The 24402-nt window shown below is 38.6% G+C and overlaps 2 protein-coding genes across 3 annotated transcripts in view; both read right to left on the bottom strand.

Annotated features, from left to right (window-relative positions):
• The window catches only part of LOC306869044 (vascular cell adhesion protein 1-like), a 709597-nt gene that overhangs the window by 423109 nt on the left and 262086 nt on the right, over positions 1-24402 (bottom strand). The window lies entirely within an intron of this gene.
• On the bottom strand, positions 1600-24184 carry LOC306869042 (KN motif and ankyrin repeat domain-containing protein 2-like). 2 transcript variants are annotated; one of them, XM_079415610.1, is made up of 13 exons: positions 24091-24184; positions 16670-16755; positions 11578-11640; positions 9991-11367; positions 8947-9159; positions 8736-8841; positions 7665-8396; positions 7473-7560; positions 6097-6316; positions 4737-4879; positions 4455-4655; positions 3509-3607; positions 1600-3378 (listed from the first exon to the last, which is right to left on the bottom strand). In XM_079415610.1, exons 3-13 carry the CDS (start codon positions 11621-11623, stop codon positions 3322-3324), a joined length of 3282 nt encoding a protein of 1093 aa, XP_079271736.1. In that variant the 5' UTR covers positions 11624-11640; positions 16670-16755; positions 24091-24184; the 3' UTR covers positions 1600-3321. The 2 variants fall into 2 exon arrangements, with proteins under 2 accessions (XP_079271736.1, XP_079271737.1); XM_079415611.1 differs by lacking the exon at positions 24091-24184 and adding an exon at positions 16849-17055.

The following is a 24402-nucleotide window of genomic DNA, read 5'->3' as shown; positions in this document are numbered from 1 at the left end:
AGATCTTCCAGCGATCTTCAGGCTTTCTGCTGAAGCATGCTGCAGATTCTGAGAAGGCAAGATGTTTCAACATGAATGGTGTAACTCAGGGGCATATGCTGAAGGCGTGCAAATATCTAAATAAAATAAAATAAAACAAACAAACTAGGATAACAGAATGGTTCACCTGCAAAATATGTATTAGTCAATATATGGTTATTGTTTAGAGTTAAAAAAATAAATCTTAATTTATCATGCATTAATGATATTATATATATATATATATATATATGGCTAAACAGTTTTTTTCTTGGTCACACTGAGGCTTGTTGATCACGTATGGTGCGTTATGTGTAGGTTGCACATTTTGCTCTTGCAAAGCATTTTTTTTATATATATATATATATATATATATTGGACAGTGGAATAAATGCAGCTCAGTTGTTGTCTATTGGGACGTTTTTCTTTAATTCTTTCTTTCTTTCGCTACTTTACAGTCTATAAGTTCAACTGTAAGTAGAAATAAACAGCGAGAAGACAATTACATTCTATTATGTGACATGACCAATATGTATTGTAATAACCAGCATTGTTCTTTGCAGCTATATGGGTAGTTGACAAATAGAAATTGGACTGTGTCCTATGGTGTGACATAGCAAAGATGTAGAAAAAAGCTTAACATACAAATAACATGAGAAAAATGTATCTTAATTCTCAGAGTTACAAATAGCATGAGAGAGGTTTATTTTATTTTTTAAATTTTTCCGTCACACCAGGACACGTCAACTACCCATATATATCAAGCTACATATACATATATATATATATATATATATATATATATATATATATATTACACATACATTTAGTCATTAGTCATTTAGTCATTACATAGTCTAGTCAACAGACGCTTTCATCCAAAGCGACTTAAAAATGAGGACAATGGAAGAAATCTAAATCAACAAAAGAGCAACGATATGCAAGTGCTATAACAAGTCTCAATTACCTTAACGCAGTACACATAGCATTTTTTTTAATTATATAATAAATAAAAAGAAAACAGATATAATAGAAAAAGAATAGAGCAAGCTAATGTTAGAGGCCTTATATATATATATATATATATATATATATATATATATATATATATTAATTAGGCCTATAACATTCTGACAGCAAAACAGCTGCTGGTATACTACAAATATTTTAAACACAATTACGTAAATAATATAAATACTTAAAATAAATACGAATACAAACCCTTACAAATATTTAGTTTTTTTTAAATGTGTTTGATAAAGAGATATCATTTTGTAAAGGTAAATAAAATTGTGATGAACATAAATGTGCAGCTGCCAGTACAAAATGAAACAGGTACCATGTCAATAAAAGGTGTTAGTTGCAATAAATAAAGATTATATTTATATGCACAGAACATACTAAACGTATCTATGTCTGTGTTACATCTGCACAGACGGTCTGAAAGCCGTTTTCTTCATCATTGTATTATTGCGCCCTCTGGCGTACAAACAAATAAAGTATGAACACCGGACACGTTTCTTAAATGGCTGCATTGTCCTGCAGGTCTATAATGCCTACACATTCAATAAACACTCCATTCCACTTCCTTCTATCTAAATTTATTTTTTTCCAAAAACGAGGGAAACAAACAAACAGACGAATTTAAATGTGAGCACTTTACATAAAGGTTCATGGCTGGCAAATGTGCCAAAAGATATACAAAGCTGTGAACAGATATTACAAATTTAGAGATATTCAAAGAGTGTTAAATAAAACAAATACAAAAGAGTATAAAACTAATTAGGTACTAAACTAGTTATAAGAAAGCATGTGTACAAAGTGGGTAAACCAAAAATTTCAATCTATCATCTTTCCAAATAAACAAAGCTCTTCCATTTAAAACGATAAAATCCAACATCTTGTGTGGTCAAAAAAAAAAAGTTAAGGAAAAAATTCTATAGTCTTTGCACTAAAACTTTGGAGATGATATATATTATTTTCATTTTGGAAAACAACTTACATTCGTCATAGACAATACTGAGCCTTTCCCCCCACATTCTGGACCCTAAAACCACCAGCAACTGAGCAAAAAGACACAAAATCGTGCATGTGCTCAGTGAACACGTGCCAGTACCAATATGTGTATATCACTTAAACCCAATGCGATAGATGACATCTGGTCTCATCCAACAAGGAACTTGCGTACCTTCATATTTCCTTCACTGGCTATGTATGATTGCAAACTGGCAATATACAATATTAATAAAAAAATGATGTATTAGCTCTGGAAAACTCATTTTATGCTCATCAATAATGTCTTTGGAGAGCCCTTGTTCAATAAACCTTCAATACAAGTTTTTACATTAACAAAATAACAAAAACATGCAGTCCTCCACAAATCAGAGTAAACAAAGTACAAAAGACCATAATACTGCACCGGCTGTGAACAAATCTGTGGTGGCAATGCTGTCCATTAGGGTAAAGAGAACCTGTACAGCCAGGTGATTTACACAAGCCCACAAAATCTTAAGCAGGATGATGTCTCACAATTTTAATTCATTCAGTAAAAATGCTAAAATATCACCATAAGTGTATTACCTGTAAAAGATATCAAATCTCCTAGAGATGTAACTGGACTACATGTTTCCCGTTGAAGGGTGAGAAAACTGCACTGTATAATCAAATATATTGTTGTAAAGGCTATCAAACGTTGTTCTGAAAACAGCTGGTGTGGAAACTGAATGCGTTTTTCTTATTAGAATAGTAAAAACCGTGAAGGACACTTCATTAAAAAACATGTTTTTTTTAGTCGTTTACACAAATGCTCTTATAAATGTAATCAGTTGCTGTATGACTATAACTGGATGATTTGAATACTAAATATTGCTGGATTGTTAAAAGTAAACGCACTTAGATAAATTGACTGTATAAGGTAACACTTGTTTAACAAATGGACCGCTAGATGAATGATATTGCTGTTACACGCTTGTTGTTATTCTTATTTGAGTCACACCCATTTTTTCCTTTGCTACAATGGAAAACGCTACAAAAGGAACAGAAAACAACACATAAGGACCAATGGTGTCAAGTGCTAATTCTTTTAAGAGTGCACAATTTTTATATCTCTAAAAGTTGTACATGCTAAATTGTGGGTACACATACTGTACACATGTACACAAACACACAAAACCTCTCTCACACACACACACGCACACACACACACACACACACACACAGACACACACACACACACATATACAGACAGTGGAATGGACAAGGATTGTTTGCTGGATGAGGTGACATCTGATTCATGACATCCATTTACTTCAGTTCAGAGGAGGGAGGAGAAGATCCCAGAATTGGAGACTTTGGTGACACCTGTGGAAAAGGAGAAACTTGGTGGCTCAACTCACAGGGTTGATGAACAGAATACTGGATGTGATAGCTGTTATTGAGACATTTGTTATTGACTTTGGCTATTAGGTGATAACAGAGCAAGCACACTCACAGGGGAAGGTGGCTTTGCAAAATTGAGGTGTGCATACAGAAGCACGGCAATGTCATTCTGACTGGCCTCCAGTGCTATGGAGAGAGCTGTGCTGCCATCCTGTAAAAGAGCAACAGAAGATGTCACAAACCAGAATAAACATTTTCGTAAAAGCTAAAGGGTTAATATGATATGTCTACACAAATATATCTTAGAAATGTATTCTGAATGTATTCAATTCTTAAATGTATTCATTGTGGTTTAATTTGGTTTAAAAAGTCATAAAAAAAATTTTCAACTTAAAAAAAAAAAAAAGAGTTATACACACACACATACAAACACCATGCAAATACCAAGAATTATTAATTCATAAATATTATTATGTTTTTTTAGGGGTTGCATATGTCGCTTTTTTATACATTATAAACCTTAAAGTAACCTTGTCTTGCCAAGTTTAAAATTTATACTGTAAAAAGATTTTTGACTTTGACAGATATGAGGGTCTGCAGGGGCCCTTTTCTATTAAAGAAGTCGATATATATATATATACATTTTTTTAATAGAAAGGAATTTCCCCTCCATGTTGGTTGCACTTGGATATGGCACTTGGGAATTTCAGTCATCATTTACTCACCCTCATGTCATTCCAAACATGTGACTTTCTTTTTTGTGCAACAAAACAAACAAAAAAACCCCAGTTTTTATTCCCATTGACTTCTATAGTATTTTTCTTTTGTCCACACAATGAAAGTCAATGGGACCCAGAAGTGTTTGGCGGCCAACATTCTTTAAAATATCTGATCCACAGAGGAAGAAAAAATGTGTTAAACTTTATTTTAAAAGTTTCCTTGACAGTGTAATTCTACATTTAAGTACTGAGTTATATTAATTAACTACAGCGATGAAGAAGATAGACAGAATTTAACAGATGAAGGTGGAATCATGCTTGATAACAAAGAGAAATCACATTATCAGTGAGCGTGGCGTCACAGCCTGGCACAGACAGCAGCTGCCTCACAATGTCCACGTGTCCGTGTTCACAGGCACACATGAGCGCTGTGGAGCCGTCATCGTCACGCAGGTTCACCTGAGCTCCACAGGACAGCAGAGCTCTCACCATGTCCCCTCTGCCATGACTCACCGCCAGCATCAGCGCCGTCTGCCCCGCCTACAACACACACACACCCATCAGTATAACACACCCAATGACACATACTGAAGTACACTGAGGGACCAGAAGGGGGCGTACCTGGCTAGCTTTGGCGTTGACGTCTCCGGTGCGGAGCAGCTGTAGGACGGTTTGAAGGTCACTGTCAGAGTTGAAGGCAGCCAGAGCTGTCAACATGATAGCGGTGTAACCAGCCTTGTTCTGCTTGTCAGCATTACAGAGACCTGCACAACAAGGACAGCTTATAAATAAGAGCTACGGATATAGCTCTGTCACATGCTAAATAAAAAGTACTGACATATTTTTGACCACAAATACACTACTGTTCAAAGGTTTGAGGTCAGTAAGGTCAGAACGAATACTTTAAAAGATACATTAAATTTAACAAAATGACAGTAAAAGTTACAGAAGGTTCTATTTCAAATAATTGCTGTTATTTTGAACTTATTTATCAAAGAATCCCAAAAAATGTATCATGGTTTCCACAAAAATATGAAGCAGCTCAACTGTTTTCAATATTGATAAAAACAATAAATGTCTCTTGAGCAGCAAATCAGCATATTAGAATGATTTCTGAAGGATCATGTGACACTGAAGACTGGAGTAATGATGCTGAAAATTCAGCTTTGCATCACAGGAATAAATTAAAATTTTAAATAAATTTAAATAGAAAACAGTTGTTTTAAATTATAATAATATTTTACAATATTACTGTACTGTATATAACTGCAGTCTTAGTGAGCAACTTCTTTAAAAACATTGAAAAATCAACCAACCTCAAACTTAAAACAGCCTTAAACATTTAATTTAAAATATTAATAATAAAATATGTGACCCTGGAGCACAAAACCAGTCTTAAGTTGCTGGGGTATATTTGTAGCAATAGCCAAAAATACATTGTATGGGTCAAAATTATAGATTTTTCTTTTATGCCAAAAATCATTAGGATAATAAAGATCATGTTTCATTAAGATATTTTCTAAATTTCCAACTGTAAATATATTAAAACTTCATTTTTGATTAGTGATATGCATTGCTAAGAACTTCATTTGGACAACTTTAAAGGCGATTTTCTCAATATATTGATTATTTTGCACCCTCAGATTCCAGATTTTCACATAATTGTCCTATCCTAACAAGCTTATTTATTCAGCTTTCAGATGATGCTTAAATCTCAATTTTAAAACAATTTGACCCTTATGGCTGGTTTTGTGGTCCAGGGTCACATATTATTGACACTCTAAGTATTGAACTCTACTGATTTCCCTTTCCCCACTGAATTCCCTTTTTGCAATTTTAACAATAGAGATAGGGAGAGGAGAGACACAATATTCTGTAATATGTCAAAGCATGTTTGTGTGCCTGCCAGGCCGTATGATAGCACCTACGAAAATAGTGTGTCAGCAGTGAGCAGTGCTCAGATGTGAAGAGTGTCGCTCACCAGTATCCAGCAGTAGTTTGACTACAGGGAAGTTGGAGTGAGAGACAGTGTAGTGCAGAGCTGTGTTTCCATTGCCGTCAGCCATGTTGATGACAAACTCCAGTAGTTGGGGAGAAATGGAGGTAAAGGCATCCATGTAGGTTTTGACAACTGCAGTGTCAGCAGCCTTATGACAGGACACTCTGAGCCACTCCTGCAGCACCGTGGTGTAGGCTGTCCTCTGGCAAGAGGAGACAGAAACAGGCTTTGACTACAACGTATTACAATAAATACATCATGCTCATTTACTAGTAGATCCTCAATATTGCCAATAAAGGAGAGTCATTTGATCCAAATGATTTTCTGGATTTGCTCTTTATGAAATATGAGTGGTGCTTGTCCATGCAGAACTTGCCACCACAGTGTTGGAGCTCAAACGACAGATGTCAAACCTCAAGTCTGGTCAAGTATATATATATGGACACGTTATATGGCAAAGTTTTGAATGGGAAATGTAGTAAAATAAGCAATAACAATAGTGATGCAAATCTTTCTATTTTAATATTTAAAATGTGTCAATGGAACAATAGAAATGGCAATCAAAGATATTGCAAATACTAGGGCTCAATGAAATCCATATTAAATTTTCCCAAATTCTTGTTTTCCATTTAATTATTTTTTTCTGGTTTCCTATTTATTGGTTTAATCAAAAAGTGTGTCTAATTAATTTAATTAATAAAACTTTATAAATTTAATCATTTAAATAATTTTTACCCCTATGAAATTCAGAAATTCTGTGTCATCTGTTTTAATTGTTCTGGGTTTATGATTTAATATAATGTTTTTAAAAATTATATTCAAATTAAAAAAGGTGGTAACCACATTAATATTTAATTAATCTTTTAAAACGTAATCAAATGAAAATGTAACAATTAACTTTTATTTTTGGCAAACAAAGCACTGCAAAATAGAGGCTTACTGTCAAAAATAAAACATGGATGAAGTTTTATTGTTCTTCTTATTTCTATTATTTAAAAAGTACATTCTGCTGTACAACAGTAATATACTTGTTACAATTTCAAGTTAAACCAAACTTTTATTTTAACAAGTTGTTGTGAAGGCCTAGTTCAAAACTAACACATATTGTGACTTGATTACGTGTACAGCCCTACTTTTGATTTATTCATCCAAAATGTGTCAAATTTTGTGACATTATAAGTTATACTGTGAATTCCATTTATTTGACTGGATGCGTGTTTTTCTGCTTTACAGTACTCACAGGGCCCTATGCAAATACCTACTAATTTTCTAAGCAAAATAATTACATACTTCACTTTGAAGTTATGAACTATGCTATCTATCACTTTTAAGCATGAGAACACAACTGATGAACATACTGCATTTTGATGGCTAAATGCATTTGGTTCACTGAGTGCCTTCTGCAAGGTGTGGAGTGCCGCCATGAGACTGCCACTCAATTCCAGTCTGGAAAGAAAGAGAAAATGCTCGTCAATCAGCATTTACAGCCAACTTCCATAATCAAAAATGAATCTAATAAGAGCTTGTGTTGCTGATTTTAGTCTTCCTACCTGCTTGCTTGTTTGTTAGTAAGGGTGGTGCTTGTATTTGCAGCAGGATCACTGGTGGAGGATATGGCTATGTCCTGTTTTGCTGAGGCATCAGTAGATTGTGACTGTTTCGCTCCTTGTTGGGCAGTAAGGTCAGCGGTTTTTGATTGGCTAACATCTTGCTGAGGTTTGGCACCAGTGGAATGTGATTGAGTGACTGTCTGCTGAGCAGCAAGGCCCGACACATCTGGCTGAGTGAGATTTGGCTGGACGTTTGAATCGGTGGCTTTGTATTGCTGCACCGTAGAGCTGGTGGATGACAACTGGTCAGAGTCTTGTTCAAGAGAAGCGGCAGTGCTTTGAGAGGTACGCCCTTGGAAAACATCTAAGGATTGAATGATGCCCTCTGGATGAGCCGTGGTGGTGGTCACTGATGACTGGTTAACAGAGAGCTGTATGCCTGCCTCTGCTGCTGGTGATTGGGTGACCTGTTGCTGGGTAGCTGCATCCGTGGCTTGCGATTGGCTGGTGCTTTGCTGTGCTGCAGTGTGATTGGCTGGTGGCTGGGCAGCGCTGTGCTGAGGTGTTTGAGCAGCTGCTGTCTCACAGATGGGCTGTGGGCTGCAGGAGGGCACCTGAGACTGCTGCGCCGCAGATTCCGGTAGTTTCTCCGTAGCCTCGTGGTATTCGCTTGCATCGCTCTCATCTTCTGAACTTTCCGAGCTGCTGTCGTCAGAGGATGTCGACTCGTACCTGCAGGGCACATTAGCTCTGTTATTTACCACATAAAACCCTCTGATCTAATGAAATGGATCCCAAATGGATAATCTAAACAAGATGTGCAGTTCCTGAAGGAAACACAATTGTCACAAGGCAGCAAAATAATAGTTTTGTGCTTGTTTTCAGTTTAATATCAAATTTCTTATAAACTTTAGTTTCCAAAAACCAAAAAGTCACCCTTGACCAAATAGTCTGAGCAATATGCATTATGCTAAAAGAAACATTACCAAAAATACATAGTAGTTCAATGATAATATTGTTTAAACACATTTATACAACATATTTATTTAATTCACATAATTCTTTATTTACCCTCCATTGACTCCTATGAACTGCAGGTTCTTTTTAGTGTACGGAGAGCCAGGTTCCCCATCTGCTTTTCGCTTCATGATTGACCTCAGGTTGGACTGAGGGGAGGCTGGAAAAAAAAACATACACATGGACAGTGTAAAAATCACTAGTTTGAATATATGGAAGATGCCTGATGTGTTGTTATCAGCAGTTACTAAAAAACAAAGCAGACCTGGTTTTGCTGGATCGATTTGGATGGCTTCTTCTGTTGGTTGCTGGTTAATCTCTCCCTCTTTTAGCCGTTGGCAGACGGCTGCCACTTGGCTGCACTTTGTCTCTATAGCAGCTGCCTGGTTGGTCACTGGCACTGATTTAGACACTTCACTTCTCAAGACCTCCCGCACCTGCTTAGAGCTTATTGCGATGGGAAACTCACGTGGCGATTCTGAGGGCAAAAGAGAAAGGGGATAGTTTGTCCAAAAATGTTGGTTTGACTTTCTTTCTCTGTGGAACATGAAAGGGGAAAAAATTTAGAATATCCATGTTGCTATTTTCAACACAGTGAAAGTGAACAGAAATAGAAGCGGTGTAACTCCAAAAATTTAAAAACGGCACCATAAAAGTGGACCATATGACTTAAGGTTGGTCACACTATACTTCTGTGGACACTGCAATGGACAATAAATGTCACGCTCTGTCGTGTCTTTTTTAAAAACATAAATTCAGCATATAACAAATAATCATCAATCCAAAATTTTAAAATATGCAATATTATCCACTTTACTGCAAACCTGCACCTTTAAAGTGTGTGTTTAGAATTCAGCTAAGCGGTAACGCTGTGAAGCATGATCTTTTGATCTACTGATCATGCATCACATTATTTTTCTGCATATTCAAAAGGGCAATGGCTCCATTGTCTTTTAGCTTGGCACACTGTGTCTTCCCACACCATATCTGAATACACACGTGTATATTCATGTGTACACATGTAGCAGTTGGGTTAGGATTAGGACAATTTGGAGATTTTGGAGTGAACAATGTTGCTCATATAAAGCTAAAATGTGGTGTCAGAATACTAATACGGGGCATGGACCACTTTCATGGTGTTTCTTTGATGCTTTCTTTGTAATTTAACAAGTGAACATTGTTTTTCCCCTTTCGCTGTTACTGTACAGAAAAAAGCAACACAAATATTCTGCTTCCTTTCATGTTCCATGAAAAGAAGTTCAGGTTTGGAACAACATGAAGGAGAGTAAATAGCAAAAGATACACACACCCTCTGCTGCTGGGGACTCTGCACGTCTTCTGTGGGCTCCTTCCGGTGCAGACACAAGCTGAGCGGGAGAAGTGCAACCCTGGGCTCTTAGCAGCATCCCGACACCCACCACTGTGGGCTGCTCCAGCGTGTACACTTGGATCCCCACGGTCCTCTGCTGCTGAGGCTGCGGAGTAAAACTGACAACCGTGTGCAGGCCCACACCGGCCTGACCCTGCTGCTCCTGCCAGCCGATACTGGTGGCTCTGACCGCATGGCCCACCTGAGCGGAAAGAGCTTGCCTCTCTCTCTGAGCCGCTTCCACTTGCTGCTGAGCGCTCTGTAGCTCCTGCATCGTTTTCCTCAGCTGAACTTCTAAAAGCCCCACCTTAGTCTTGAGGGCTTCGGCTTCAGGCAGCAGCCCCAAGTCCTCTTCTCGCACCCCTAGTCCCACTTGACGGTAAGCCACCTCAGGTCCCACACCGACAGTTCGCACCTCCCGCTTTGCACCCGGTCGAGCTCCACCAACAATTACAGTCTCCTCGATTTCACATCCTGAGTCCTGAAGGGAACCCGGAGTGGTAGGTGATAGACTTCCTGTGGCTCTGTTTGTGGCTCCAGTCCTGTTTCCTGTCTCCTCTTCGGGGATGTCGATGTAGAGCTCTCCTCGTGGACGGCTCCGACTGAACCCCAGTGTGTGGCCCAGGAACTTCTGGCTCTTGAGTTGCACGCTAAGCTGCCTCTTCTCCTCTTGAAGCACAGAGATCTTCACTTGCAGCACTGGGATAGTCTTCACCTGCTCCTCCAGCTCCCGGATCTTCCGCAGGGCGACGGCCATCTGCTCCCGTACGTGCTGCAGATGGGCAGGCGTCGGTGAGACGGGTGTAGATAAGCCAGAGCTCATTGGCGTTAAGGAGCCCCCTCCCTGGGCACGATTGAAACTGTGGGCACTGGATAGTGAGGTGTTGGAGCCTGCCATGCAGCTGTGCATGCTGCCCAGGTTCGAGAAATGACGGCCATCCTTCTCCTCCTCCAGCTTGCGGCGAGCGTCCAGCAAGGTCTTCTCCACACGTGCCGTGCTGAAGTTGGGTCGCTGTGAGCTGTGAAAGCCTGGCGCACAGTAGGAGTACGACGAGTGACGGCTGTCCATGCTGGCGTTGGAGCAGAGCGACTCAGTGGAGGTCCACCAGGAGCCCGTGTATCCATAGCCACGTGGAAGCGAGCCATAACGTGGGCGCCGCTGCACTGGAACCTTCTTAATAGTGTTGCCCTTTTCAATATCATTGACATACTTGAGGAAGTCCAGGTCCAGACGGTAGCCATAGGGGGTCTCTACTGAGTATGGAGCCTCTGGGTCCTTTCCATGCAAGGAGGGGGGCTCCGGGGGGTTAATCTTCCCTAAGGACAGAGGAAACAACTTTAAACTGCAGGAAATCTCGGTCTAATCTCAGAATCAGACAACAGGGAAAAGAATAAGGCTATGACCAAATCAAGGCTTCACTTTACTAGTTAGCCTCTTTAGTGCGGATGAACTGGAGAAAGACAACAGAATCACAATATATAAACATTAGAGTATGTGTAGTATCCGAATTCAAAGTAGGACCTTACCTGGAAAACTGGAGTCCATATGAAGCACCTGTGCCATGATTGTCATTCACCAGCCAATCTCTCCTGGATAAGAAAGATACTGTAAGTAACCAATACCAATTTTCCAATTGAACCTTACAGATCTATGGCCAGCTACCAAACCTAATAGGCAGCTCTCATTCAAAAATCTTTAAATAAACAATTAAGCAGCAGCGTACAAATATACTCCTCAGACCAGCAGGGTAAAGGCAGGAGGTAAATGGTACTTTCAAGTTATCTAACAAGTTATGTAACCATGTGTCTTTTTTCCAAATAAAGTACCTAAATGATTGTTAATGGAATCGTTATGAAAGCGGAAAAGTTAAGATGAATATGAATCAGAGCTGTTAAATTCTTCTCGGTTCCCATCTCTGAATATGATTTACTCTTCAGCTGATGACGTCTTAAATTCAATCTCAAATTGTCAATATATCTCCTTTTGTGTTCCATAGAAGTCAGTCAGTCATGAGGGCGAGTAAATTTCAGGTAAACTATTCCTTGAAGTCCAACAAATTATACAGTGCCTTTCTGGGGGATCTTTGGGCACCATGGCACAGTATAGTAATGATAAAAGTAGTGATATACACCTATTTAAATGTAAATTTATAAATAATTATAGATCCTAACAGAAAATTCTTGGGCATTTAACTAGTAAGCTAACTTTTGATGTTTGTGAATGTAGAATTAACTAACACTAACTTGAATATGTACCTTTAAGATCCCACACAAATCTTTTGTTTTGGGTTCAAGTTTTAATTAGGAGGGTCAGACTCCCTGTAATTCGTCCCCTCCTTTATCCCCTACAAAGTTAGACTGTTCAGTTTCTGTTTGTTTCTAGTTCTCTTGTTTGGAGGAGGGGGGAAAAAGAGGGGAAAGTTCTCTGGCAGGCGACAACAGGAGAACGAGCGTCTAGTTACAGCCTTATTAGGAATCATCTGAATATACTCTCTGTGGTTCTCAGAATCGAGGTACTGTAAAAAAAACAGACACAGGCACTATTGCTTGGCCTTTCTCTCCCACACTTTTTCCATGCTTTTTATCTCTTCTTTTCTCCCTTATTTTTCCTCACTCTGTCAGCTGATGATCAGGAGATAGCAGCTGACCTCTGTCCGCTCTTCCTTCTTCCGCTCTCTCAGTTGTGCATTTTGACTGACGCAAAGCATTCCAGCTTTAAATCAATTAGGTAAAATGAAACCGAAGCATTACATTCATAGGCCCTACTAAAACTATTTTTTCTCTCTCTTTTCATCTGGCTCTTGTGCTTTTAGACTGCTCTCTTTTTCCCCTCAGCTTTGCATCTTTCCCAGTTAATGTACCTTTTTGCCAAAGATTAACTTTCTAAGTCATTAGTCAGTGGGAAGGGGGTGCAGTGCCACGAGCTATCTCTGTTCCCAACATTAACAGCATAATAGACCACAGAGTTGGGCTCGAACTTCACAGAAACCTCAAAGAGAACTGCTGACTGCTCCAGTCATTTCAGTTCATAATGGCAAATTGCTTCTCCCTTGCTGCCTCACACAAAACTTTTCCCCTCTGTCTAATCTCATGACCCTCTCAGTCTGTTTATCTTCTTGCCTTTTTGAGGAGAAAGTAGGGCACACGGAAACACTGACTGAACTGATTTGGTATTTTGTAGATCTTAGGCCGACAAAATGAGCTCTCTTGCTCACTACCCATCCTGTGTGCTTTTGCTCACTTCCTTACACTTGAAATCTCACTCATTTAAACAGGCCACTCAGCTGTGTCACAGTGCCCATTTTGATATCTGGTTGTATTTGTTTTGTATTAAATTAATCTTATTGAACTATCACTACCATTCAGATGTCATGTTAAGAACAACAAATACACTATTTTTCAAACATATATTATACATACAGTATACTATATACACACACACACACACACACACACACAGACAGTATATATATATATATTTTTTTTTCCATGACATAAGACTTTTTGTCTCAGTTTTTTGTTATTAAATGCTTTTTAATAAAGAATCATTATTTCTTTGTTTGTTAAACTTTTGCACCTTTTTTGGTAAGCAAGTCAGTTTTTTGTCACAAAGATTTCCCAAATTTCCACAGCACCTACTTTCATTAAATGGAATATGTAGGATAAATAAACTTTTTTTAAAATGCAAATAACAGAGGCCAATGCAGAATGAAAAAAACTATTACATTTAAACATAAAAAAAATTAGAGAAAGAATAAAAACTGTACTTTTACCTTTAATACTAGAAACTAATAATAAAAATAAATAAATAAAAAAAACCTGTAAAAATGTTTTTGACTGTGCCCATAAAACATACCACAATGTAGAAAGATGATAATGAGGCCATGCAGGACAAAAAGATTTTATTAAAACATGCCGAGCTGCTTAAGTCAATATCATCTTAATTAGTGGGTTTTTTATTCCCCTGCCGCAGCCACAAATGAATGTTGAGTACGCTTGAGAAATGTTACAGTGAGCGCTAACACACAATCTTGTGTGTGTGTGTATGTGTGAAAATTTGAGCGTCAGTGCTGTGAAGAGTGTTGACAGGGGGACGGTTGATGTGCCATAATTAGAGAGTCTAGTAAAGGCTCACAGCATGACAAACGTCCAGCCTTCAGCAATAACTGCCCTGTCTCTCTCTCACTATGTCACAAACACCCTTGTTTTACTCAAACACATCTCTCTTTGTCTCTCACTTTTATTTCTCTGCTCTATTATTCTAACATGTTATTATTGTTCATATTTAGGTTAAGATTTGAACAAACTCTTAAACTTTAATGTGCAATGTCCTGCATCATACTGCACTGTTAGTACGAAGTCAAATCGTCAGCTTACTGATTTTTCCCTGCCGCCATAACCTACTTATGACTTTCCGTCAACTAATAAAACAGGAAAAAAGAAAAAACACACACACAAAAAAACACCCATATCTACTCATATCTAAAGACTAAAATTTCATGGAGACAAAAGGATTGGGCTCTTTTGATTTTCATCCACTAAGCAACACCTACCAACCATTCAGAATACCCTAGTAACTGCATAGAAACATGTTAAAAACTCTGACAACTTCCACAACCGCATAGAAAACATTCAGATTGTTTAAGCATTAGTTATGATTTATTTCGGCATTTTAGAGACATTACAATAGAAAAAACCACAACAAACGTTTCAATGTAATAATAAAAACAAAAAATGGGGGGGGGGGGGGGGGGGGACTTGTCCAAGAGCTACAGGTTTGCTATCTATGTTTTTATGTAGGGCAACTCAATTTGGCCACATTTTGGGGTTATATATATATGAATATAATAATCATTATAAATTATGATGATTATTAATGTTATTAAATAAAAAACTAAACTAAATAAGAAAAAATACTATTGTAATAATAATACTCTTTCACTGTACATTAAAATAGTGCTCAAGTGTAAATTTAGCTCCGAAATGAGCTGTACATATATTTAATTAAATTGCAATCTTTGCGATTTGATAATCACACTTAGTCATATCACAATTTTGATTTGGCAGCAGCTTTTTGCGCTAATTGTTAAGAGCAATGGATTCTATTTACACTAAGCGAAAATAGCTGTATTTTGTGCTATTTATATTACTTACTGCAAATAGTGGCAATAATCTGCACCTAGGTATTGTAGTACATTATAAAACAGTATATAAGAATAACATATTGAGTGTAAATGATCATTTTTATTGTGACAATAAGAGCTTGAAGAGCTACTGACACTATTTCGTTGTTGATGAAAATAAAGATTAATTCATAAAGCCCTCCCTACACCTACCCGATACTTTATTTTCAACTTTTCGATTATTTCCTTCATTTTTATTGAAAATAAATACCTTTCCGATGTGATATAAGATGTAAAAAGGAAGAAGAACGAGTTTGGCAATAGGCAGATTCAATTGAGGGATCGAGGTTGATCGCCTCAAAATTACACGCTTTACCATTTACGCCACTGTTGTTTGGCAGCTGTCTTTTGTAACATCATCTATCCCAAACGCACATTGGTGGGAGGAGTTAGTGTACATAGCCTCTGCCAACAAGGCTGACTATTTGCACTTAGTGTAGATAGACTCTCCGTTTTGACTTTATTTAGATTAATTGTTCAGCAACATGCTAATATTACTCTAAACAACAGCCGCGTATCAATATCCATCCAAAATACCTAACACCGTCACACTTTAAACAACATTTTAGCAATCACATAGCAATACCCAGGAAATACTATAGTGCCATTCACATTACAGTAAATGTCGAAACCTAGTTTCCTGACTCTTGTTGTTTCAGCGCTATGCCCTATGCTGCCGAACAATCACCTTCTCCAGCCCACCATGTCCACCCTCTCCTGCTGAAGAACAGGGCTGTGTCGGGCACTATGCGTGCATGTGTGGCGGTGACCTTCCTCGCTCTTTGTCTGCTCATAAACAGTGTCCCATTGAGATGACAGTGAACAGAGCACAGTGTGCCCCCCTCCCTTGGCCATTTCTCAGTGGCATGCAGCAGACCTTTCACCAGCACAGCCAGTCTCTACCCTCCTCCAGAAGGAATGTGTTGCCCTAAACCCATGCCCCTCTCTCCGTACCCCTCTCGCTTTACATTCCAGAGCAGCGGAAGTTGACATCTCTTGCCTCCAGGGTGTCCCACACCCACCGCCACATTATTAAGATTAGCAATTTTAAGGGAAGTCTTACATCGGTCTACATTCGGTGGCCAGTAGGAGTAATTACGTCATGCTTGTGGAGTCAGGAAAGCTGAATTCCTCAAAGCTTGTTTCATATTATGAAAATATGTCAAGAAAAAAAGTCTGGTCATTAGTTTCACTCAAGCGAGAACGGATAAACATTAAGGGGTGTTTAGATTTGATGATGATGTTCAAAGGTTTCTTTATCACCGTGTGAAACTCAAGGTCCGTTTGCAACAAGCTGCTTCACTTTTCTTGGCTATGATGTGGAATTTGGGATGCTTATCTACAAACTAGGAATAAATCGACTCCTTAAACTCAAGGGAACCGCTTGAGTAATTTGTATCTTGTCTAAAGAAAGCAGTCAGAGTTAAATAACTCACTGTGCTGCAATGATGATCTCTCTTCCCCGACCTCCTCACTCTCCTCTTTCGATTCCTTCGACTCTCTTATGGGTGCCTCCAAAATCCTGAAGGAGGGGAAAAAAGATGAATTATTTACAGAATGTAAGGTTTAAATTATGACTAACATTGGCAGATTCTTTGTACGATGTCGGTCGCACCCTTTATTTTAGACGTTTGCAGTCATCTTGAACACTAGAGAAGCCACTCCTCACGACTGTTGATCCAAAAAAGCCTCTTCTGTGAGAGACTAATTCGTCTTGGCTCTCTATCATCATTGCTTACCACCACAACACACCCCTCATCTCCCAAAACCACAACAACATGTTACTTGGCAAATCGCTCCGAGCCTGGGAAAGCTCTGCTCTGTGAGCCGTGTTTTTTTTGGTCCGGAGTTCTACTGAATCACCCGCCTAAACCCAAAGAGATGGACACACCCCTGCCGGACAGCAGACGGCATCCAGAAACATTCCAGAACATAATGGACCTTCACAAACACTCCTACACCTCAAAGATTTCCTCAAGAGCAAGGTTCAAGAGACTTTGTGGTTAAAAATCTGCATGACTGGAAAATTATCCTCTTAATCTCATACAGACATTTCATTTCTGGTCATCTAAAGATACACTTGAAGAAGCAAGGGCATGTTCTTCTAAAGCTCAACATCTCATACATGCATTACTGCAGTATTAGTGGTGAATATTATGGAGTAACATTGTCAAAGTAGGAACGTTAGGTTACATTGTTCCAACACTTTTGTCATGCCAGTTTCTAGAGGGAGAAAGAAACAGAGCCTTATACAGGAGTGACAGCCAAATCACAAAGAGCCATTCATTCAGCCTCAAACTCCACAGCTGGTTCTAATATAGAGCTGGGAGGAGCATGGGGAAGAGAGAGAGACTGCCTTTAAAACACACGTAATGCTTCTCATTTGCCCACTGCTGAGAAAGCCCTATTCTTTCTGGAAAATAAGAAGAGTCTCTTACCGTAACCATAAACTCTTTCTAATGCGCAGTATCTTTTTCTGGATGTATTCGCTAGTGGTTTATGAGTAAATTTATTGACATTGGCATTTATTTTGATGACTTAAAATGATGTAACAAAGATACAGTGGAGTTCAAAAATTTGAGATTCAAAATGATTTAAGATTTAAAAATGAAATCAAGAAACACTGATATAAAATAGACATTTTATGTGCCGCTTGAGTGCTGTTTTCATTGAAGAAAAAAGGGAAGAAGCCAAAAAGTCACTGTTAATTTTCAAGTTAACCTTTTGATCAAATTGTTATGTTGATAATCTACACTATCATTCAAAAGTTACGACTGATAAGAAAAAAAAAGTAAAAAAAAAATGCTCACCAAGGCTGCATTATATATATATATATATATATATATATATATATATTTGTAAATACAGTAAAACAGTAATTTTGTTAAATATTACTACGATTAATGTTTTCTGCATTCTAAAACCTTCTAAAATGTAATTTATTCCTGTGATGCAAAGCTGAATTTTCAGCACCATTACTATAGTTTTGTCACACGATCCTTCAGAAATCATTGTAACATGCAGATTTGCTTACTTTTATCACTGTTGAAAACAGTAGTGCTTCATATTTTTGTGGAAACCGAGAAACATTTCTTCAGGATTCTTTAATGAATAGAATGTTTAAAAAAAAAAAAGAAACTGCATTTATTTGATATTAAAATCTTTTGTTATAAAGACATTGTAAATGTCTTCATTACGTTCAATTTAATGCACCCTTTCCAAAAAAAAAAAAGAAAAAAAAAGATTAAATTCTTTGTGTTTGTGTATATATACAGTAGTCAACATTTGAAGTGGATCAAAACCTTTTATCAAAGTTGTCCTAAAACCAAAATGCGTTCTTGTCTTAGCACAACTTTGGTGAACATTTTTGATCCACTTCAAATGTTTACTACTGTATATAATCTTCCCAAACTATCCCCAAACTTTTGAGCATAATTTGCACATAAATAAGAAAAATGCTAAATAAAGTGGTCTTAGACTGTATCAGTACACCCCACTGTTTATCATGCACTGTCACATACTAGACTTTTAAATCAATACTCATTTTTACCATAATGACTGAATGTGGATGGTGATAAATTTAGATAAGGCCAACACATGCACATGAAACAATAGCTCGAAAGATTGACACCACACTTGACTACGCACTTATGTCTAGGGCCAACAAAATAAATGTCTCCTTACAACCACACATGAAGCCACACACTGTCAAGCACGTACTCAACAAAAGTTTATGACCTTTAGATAGATGAGGATGATACTGTGCTCTAAACTACATGAGGGCTGCGGTCCATTGAAAACAAGTGTGCACATGACATATGTACGTAGAGTTCAGGTTCAGAAAGGGTTACAGGAAAGGGAGCTACAGTTCCCCAAAGACCCAGAAAGGAGTCGGTCACTTCCTCCCAGTCAAGGCGAAGGGGAGACTTCAAAAAACAGAAAAGACAGACACAGTAATAGAGTAACAGTAACAAATGCAGCAAATTCAAGCAGGAAAGAGAGCAGAAAGACAAAGGGTGTAGGTCCAGGATGGACACCAGGAGAGGCTAAAACAGCAAAGGGTGATATTTAAATGGAAATGTCTAGAGCAAAAATACTTTCAGACTAAGAAACCCAGAGTGAGTCATTTCAAAAGCCATTGGCTTTCCGTTTTGTGACCTATGCTGACCATATGCTGTAAAAAAGCACAGTAGGACTAAATGAAACTTAAGGAAAACTCAGCACAGTTTAAAAGGCCTCATCCGTCCTGATTGTGATCGTATTTAGTGCATTCCTCTAACCACTCAAGAAAAACATAAGACAAAGCTGGAACTGTGCCGTGTCTTTGAACTACGGTTGACACTTCTTAGAGCCCCAAGTATACTTGTACGCATACGTTAGCGTAAACAGTGAAGTACACTTTGGGCTTTTGGTCCCAAAAATGTTAACTATAAAGATAACTTTATTAGCATTCACAACAATGGACGATAACGTCCTGTTTATTACAAGCGCATGCTGGAGATTTATTGTCTGTCATTTAAACGCTCGATTTCTTTTAACTCTGAATGATTCTGATTGGCTGTCAAAATTTTATCATTCATCAGCTGGACAAATTTGTTCTGAATGTGATTCTAATTAAGTAATTGGCTGAAAGGAAAGGTGAAGAAAAAGACAACACAGATTCATACATTTAAAAAGGTAATTATAAAAAAAACAAAGCAATTCCAGGAGCCACATATTGCCTCTTAATGGAAAAGTGGTCCTTATCTTGAATCTGGGAGGGATTTTTGGTGACATTTTTGCCCCAAGCCCCCGATAATTTCTGACCCTGAGTAAGGCGAAGCTGTTCTGGGAGGAATACTTCTCCATTGGTGGTCCAAAACTGTTGTTGTGCGACCAGATCTTGTTGATAGCCATTCATGGAAGAATAACACGCATAACTCGGCGCTCAGTTCTTCTCAATTTGTGGACCGTCTGGGGACATTTCTGCAGGGTTAGGGGTTACGTAACAAACCTGCCAACTTCGTAAATATAGGCTGTTGCGAAGCTCCAACCAGGACCTTATAGAGAATTATGACCGATGCTGGAAACTGTCCACATGCCCTGCACATACAAGGCTGTTTTTTAAATTAGGGAGTGGTATATGGAGAAAACGACGACATCCAGAGAAACACCACAGCCTGAAGCCAAAGCTCAAGGCCCAGGGAGGGGCCTCTCTCTGCTCACATTACGACCGGAGCAGGAGCAGAACAAACACACGCTGCGTCGCCATTGGTCATTGTGCTGACCTCCTCCAACAGGAAACGGCACGTGGGGTGGAGCCGGGCAACAGGAACCACCACAGACATCCAAATTTACCCCTCCAAAAAAGAACTAACGGCAAATTCCTGAGAGAACCGGGATTAAGGGTGATGAATGGCACGGGCAAGCTGGGAGGGACTATAAATGCTTAGAAGTAGAAAGAGACAAACAAAAGAGACATGTTGTAAGTGTAGTGTCATGCAGCAACGATAAGGTCACAAGTACATAAGGGGTGCTGATTCATCCCTGCGGTCGGGTGCAGCTGTGGCGGGGAGACTTTAGGGGTTAGTCAGACTGCTCGCTAATGTAAACAGAGTAAGGGAAGCAGATTTCATGGGGAACATTCACAGCCTCGGCCATTTCCAGGTTCCAGACCTCTCGTGTGGAAACCAAAACTTTTCCAGAGGGCAACTCTCATACATCCTGACAGAGCTGAATGAATATAGAGTTACGATAAAATGACAGCTGTGCGTTGAAGTTTGTGCAGAACCTTTGCGAGACTTTACTGAGCATATTTCAGCACACACCCCAGAACACATGTCCCACACATGCAGCAGACAAACACGGAGACACACCTTCACTCTGGGGACTCCAGTCTGTTCTAAAATTTCCATTCTCCCCTTCAGAATAATGCCTTCTCCGGATTAGAACGGTTCTTAACTTTCTGTTGGGAGGCACATACATTGCACAAAGGAGCAAGGAGCTTCCAAAATTGTGTAATGAGCTATAATAAAAGGTGGCTAAATCGATCATGTCTTAAGCTAAATGTAACCGAAACAGGTGCGTTTTTTTTCAAAAGGCCATGCATTAAGTCACAACCATACATTATGATATCTGGGCAAAAGTTGCAAAATGAGTTCAATGTAATTGAAGTAGAGGCAGATCTTTTCTTCCAAATTGTAATGCTAAAACACGCAGACTGTCAAAAAATTTAAAAAATGAAGGGCGGGGACTTGGTTCTACCCATTGATTGTTGATTGGATGGAGGCAGGTCTGAATGTGAGCTTAAGGTTGAGTGTTAGAAAGGGACAGGGTTTATAAGGGCAAAATGAGATATAAAAATTATATATGATACATCTTTCTTTTAGAAAACATGTAAAGAATTTTATTAAAAATGTGTTGAGCCCTGACCCTGCTTAGATAATCATTACACATTTCACATATCATTTGATAAGTTGAGCACAGGCTAACATAAACAATGATGTCACTTTAAATTTTACATAAACAAACCTCTTACTTTTACATCAGAAACTTAACAGCTTTCATAGCGGGCAAATTTTAAATAAATATAGACTTCTGAGTTAGTAAAATGTAAACAAATATGCTAATCTATCTCACTATTACTATTAAACTGAAGATGTGGCTTGTTAATCAAATATGTGAACACTAGAATACTAGCTGCCTACTGACATTTTTTCAAACACTTTTTGTGGAGTGTGCTAATAAAGTTACACTTTGTGCTGCATTGTTTGTTTGGCGGGTGTGCATTGTATTGGTCTGAATGCATTATTTTATATGAGATATTTGTGATAAGTTATTTGATTGAAATTTTAGCTGGCCTTTTTAGGAACTGGCCACAAACAATACATGAAACTTGGCCTAAATAGGCTTAACTTTGGTTCATTTACAGAATAATGAGTGCTGTCACTGCCAAATAAAAGAATGAATATACAGCAGACAAGCATGCGGTAATGGCAAGCCCTCATACTTTTCAAAAGCAATGAGACTTCACTTGATGTGACTTGATCTGATGTTTCAATTGGAACTAACAGGCTATTGAACCAAAAAAAGTTAGAAATTATTGCCCGAATGAACAAAATGATGGTGATTGTTTGCTTGCTTCATGATTGTTGGCATTGTCTAAGATGAATTGAACAACACATTTAAAGTGACAGATTTACACACCTATCAAGCAGAATAATGTCTGCTGGGGGCAAGTTAAAGCAAACATGACAAGCCATAAAATGACTGAGAATCAGACCAAAGCTGCCCACTGTCACACAGGTCCATACCATACCGCTCAGAGGATGATTTTTCTGAAAAAGCCTCAGTAAACTACAAAAAGTCACAAATGAGAAGGCAATATAGTAAGCCACAAAGGCTATAAAATGAATTTGGACAGCAGGCACTGGTGTCTAAAGCACAGTAAGATACTCTAGAGCAGATATGTGTGAGATACTGGAGTCTTTACATTAGGAAATAAATCTGACGTGTCAATGCCATCAAAGAGAAACGAGATGCAGATCCCGTTTGTGTTTTTCTTTCCTGTGGGGGGCGAGGTCTTGAGAGGACGTCAATCATTAACTGACACGCTGAGAAACGCCAACAATGAAAGGAAATTAAAAGCGCTGGGGACAGATTCGCGTAATCCTGTGGCTTAATTTTATTAGTCTTGCAAACAATATTTAGACTCCCACCGTGTGGCCCACCTTACAAATGGGGTTTATAACCGCGCATTCCTGCGACTTCACCCCTTGCGCAGAACGACGCGCATTCCTGCGCGCTGCGACGCGACTGCTCTGATCCCTTTACAACCCTCATAGCTGTTAGTTAAACACACGACAGGCGAGAAAGAATGAAAGTAACCCCTAAACAAAAACACAAAGTCGCGTGGCGTGACTAAAACAATACAGTAGCCTATAGTAAAAACTTCAAATGTCAGAGTTACACAAAAATGACTAAACAACAAAAACAAAGGTTTTGAAAGCTCACTGAGCTGACTGTTTGTTATTCGCTGTGTTTCACACGTTCAATAGGCGTTTCACAATCAGTACATGCTAATTTAAATCAGCGCACGTGTTAAACCCAGCAGTTCTTGGCCAGTGAATTCAAGACCACTGCAGCAAAGTGATGAACATCTGGAAGTCATGAAGAACTCCAGCCCTCCCACCCTCTCCCCAGAGTCACAGCAGTCACGGGGCTTTCATTTAATGAAGAATTTACCCCCAAACCGTCATCAGCATTCATTTACCCATCGAGCCTGTTTAAATAAACACTTACAGCAATATTCAGATAAAACGCATAAAAGCTGTTTTGTGACCTTATTTGACTATTACAATAAGAGAGACACAATAAAGCGCGCCTCCGCGAATGAACCCAGATTAGGCTACATTAAAACTAATGTTTTTCTTTTATTATTAGTTATGTTTTTAACACTTAAAATGTTTTCAACAACCAAGTGTTTATATTCCTTATGAATTAAATATAATTCCAAACGCGCGTCTCTGAACACTGTTAAAGCATTGCGCGCGCTTCCAATTATAGATGCTTCTTCATTTCCATATTCCTCTTATATCAACAAATAAAAGCGAGCATCGTTTTTCAAATAAATGCAATACTGACTCTAGAAGTCAGTCATACATAGTAGCAATAAGTCCGTTTTAAATGGTGAATTCCCATCGTTGTACCGTTACTTTGAAACTCATAGTAAATCGAGCAGCACAAACACTGAAGCGTCACAACCATGAAAGGAAATGGAAAAACGACAGTGCACACGTATACGGTGTAACTGTGTTTTCCCCATAAAAAGAAAAATCACAAGGTTAAGCGTATAAATCATGCGTGTATTGTCACCTACCCCCTTCCAGTGCCCTCAGTCGGTAAGGCCAGCAGCAGTCTCACTGACAGACACAAAAACACCGCAGCCGAGGCGCGAGCGAACCCCTCCCTCCGCTCTTAAAGAGACACTCTTCCTTTAACCCCACAATCCTCCTCAAATATGTGCTCTTCTTATTTTCACTAGAAAAATCCTCTCAAAACAGAGCAATTGTCTCAGTAACGCGGGAAACAACACGCTTGCTCAGAATTATTAAATAGACGCTTGGGAAATATATCGGAAATCACTCGTTAGTATTAAAGTCTGCTTTAATGCGGTTACATTGAATCGCTG

This window comes from Barbus barbus (genome assembly GCF_936440315.1).
Source record: "Barbus barbus genome assembly, chromosome: 4".
Lineage (NCBI taxonomy): Eukaryota > Metazoa > Chordata > Actinopteri > Cypriniformes > Cyprinidae > Barbus > Barbus barbus.
Note: the sequence above shows the minus strand (reverse complement) of the source record. Positions and strands in the feature narration are given on the sequence as shown.

Excerpts from the sequence above, each read along its gene's own strand:
- LOC306869042 (XM_079415610.1), bottom strand. The coding sequence starts at position 11,623 with ATGACAATCATGGCACAGGTGCTTCATATGGACTCCAGTTTTCCAG. Across the intron at positions 7,561-7,664 it reads ACTAACAAACAAGCAAGCAG|ACTGGAATTGAGTGGCAGTC; the intron begins GTAGGAAGACTA and ends CTTTCTTTCCAG. Across the intron at positions 4,656-4,736 it reads TCAACGCCAAAGCTAGCCAG|GCGGGGCAGACGGCGCTGAT; the intron begins GTACGCCCCCTT and ends TGTGTGTTGTAG.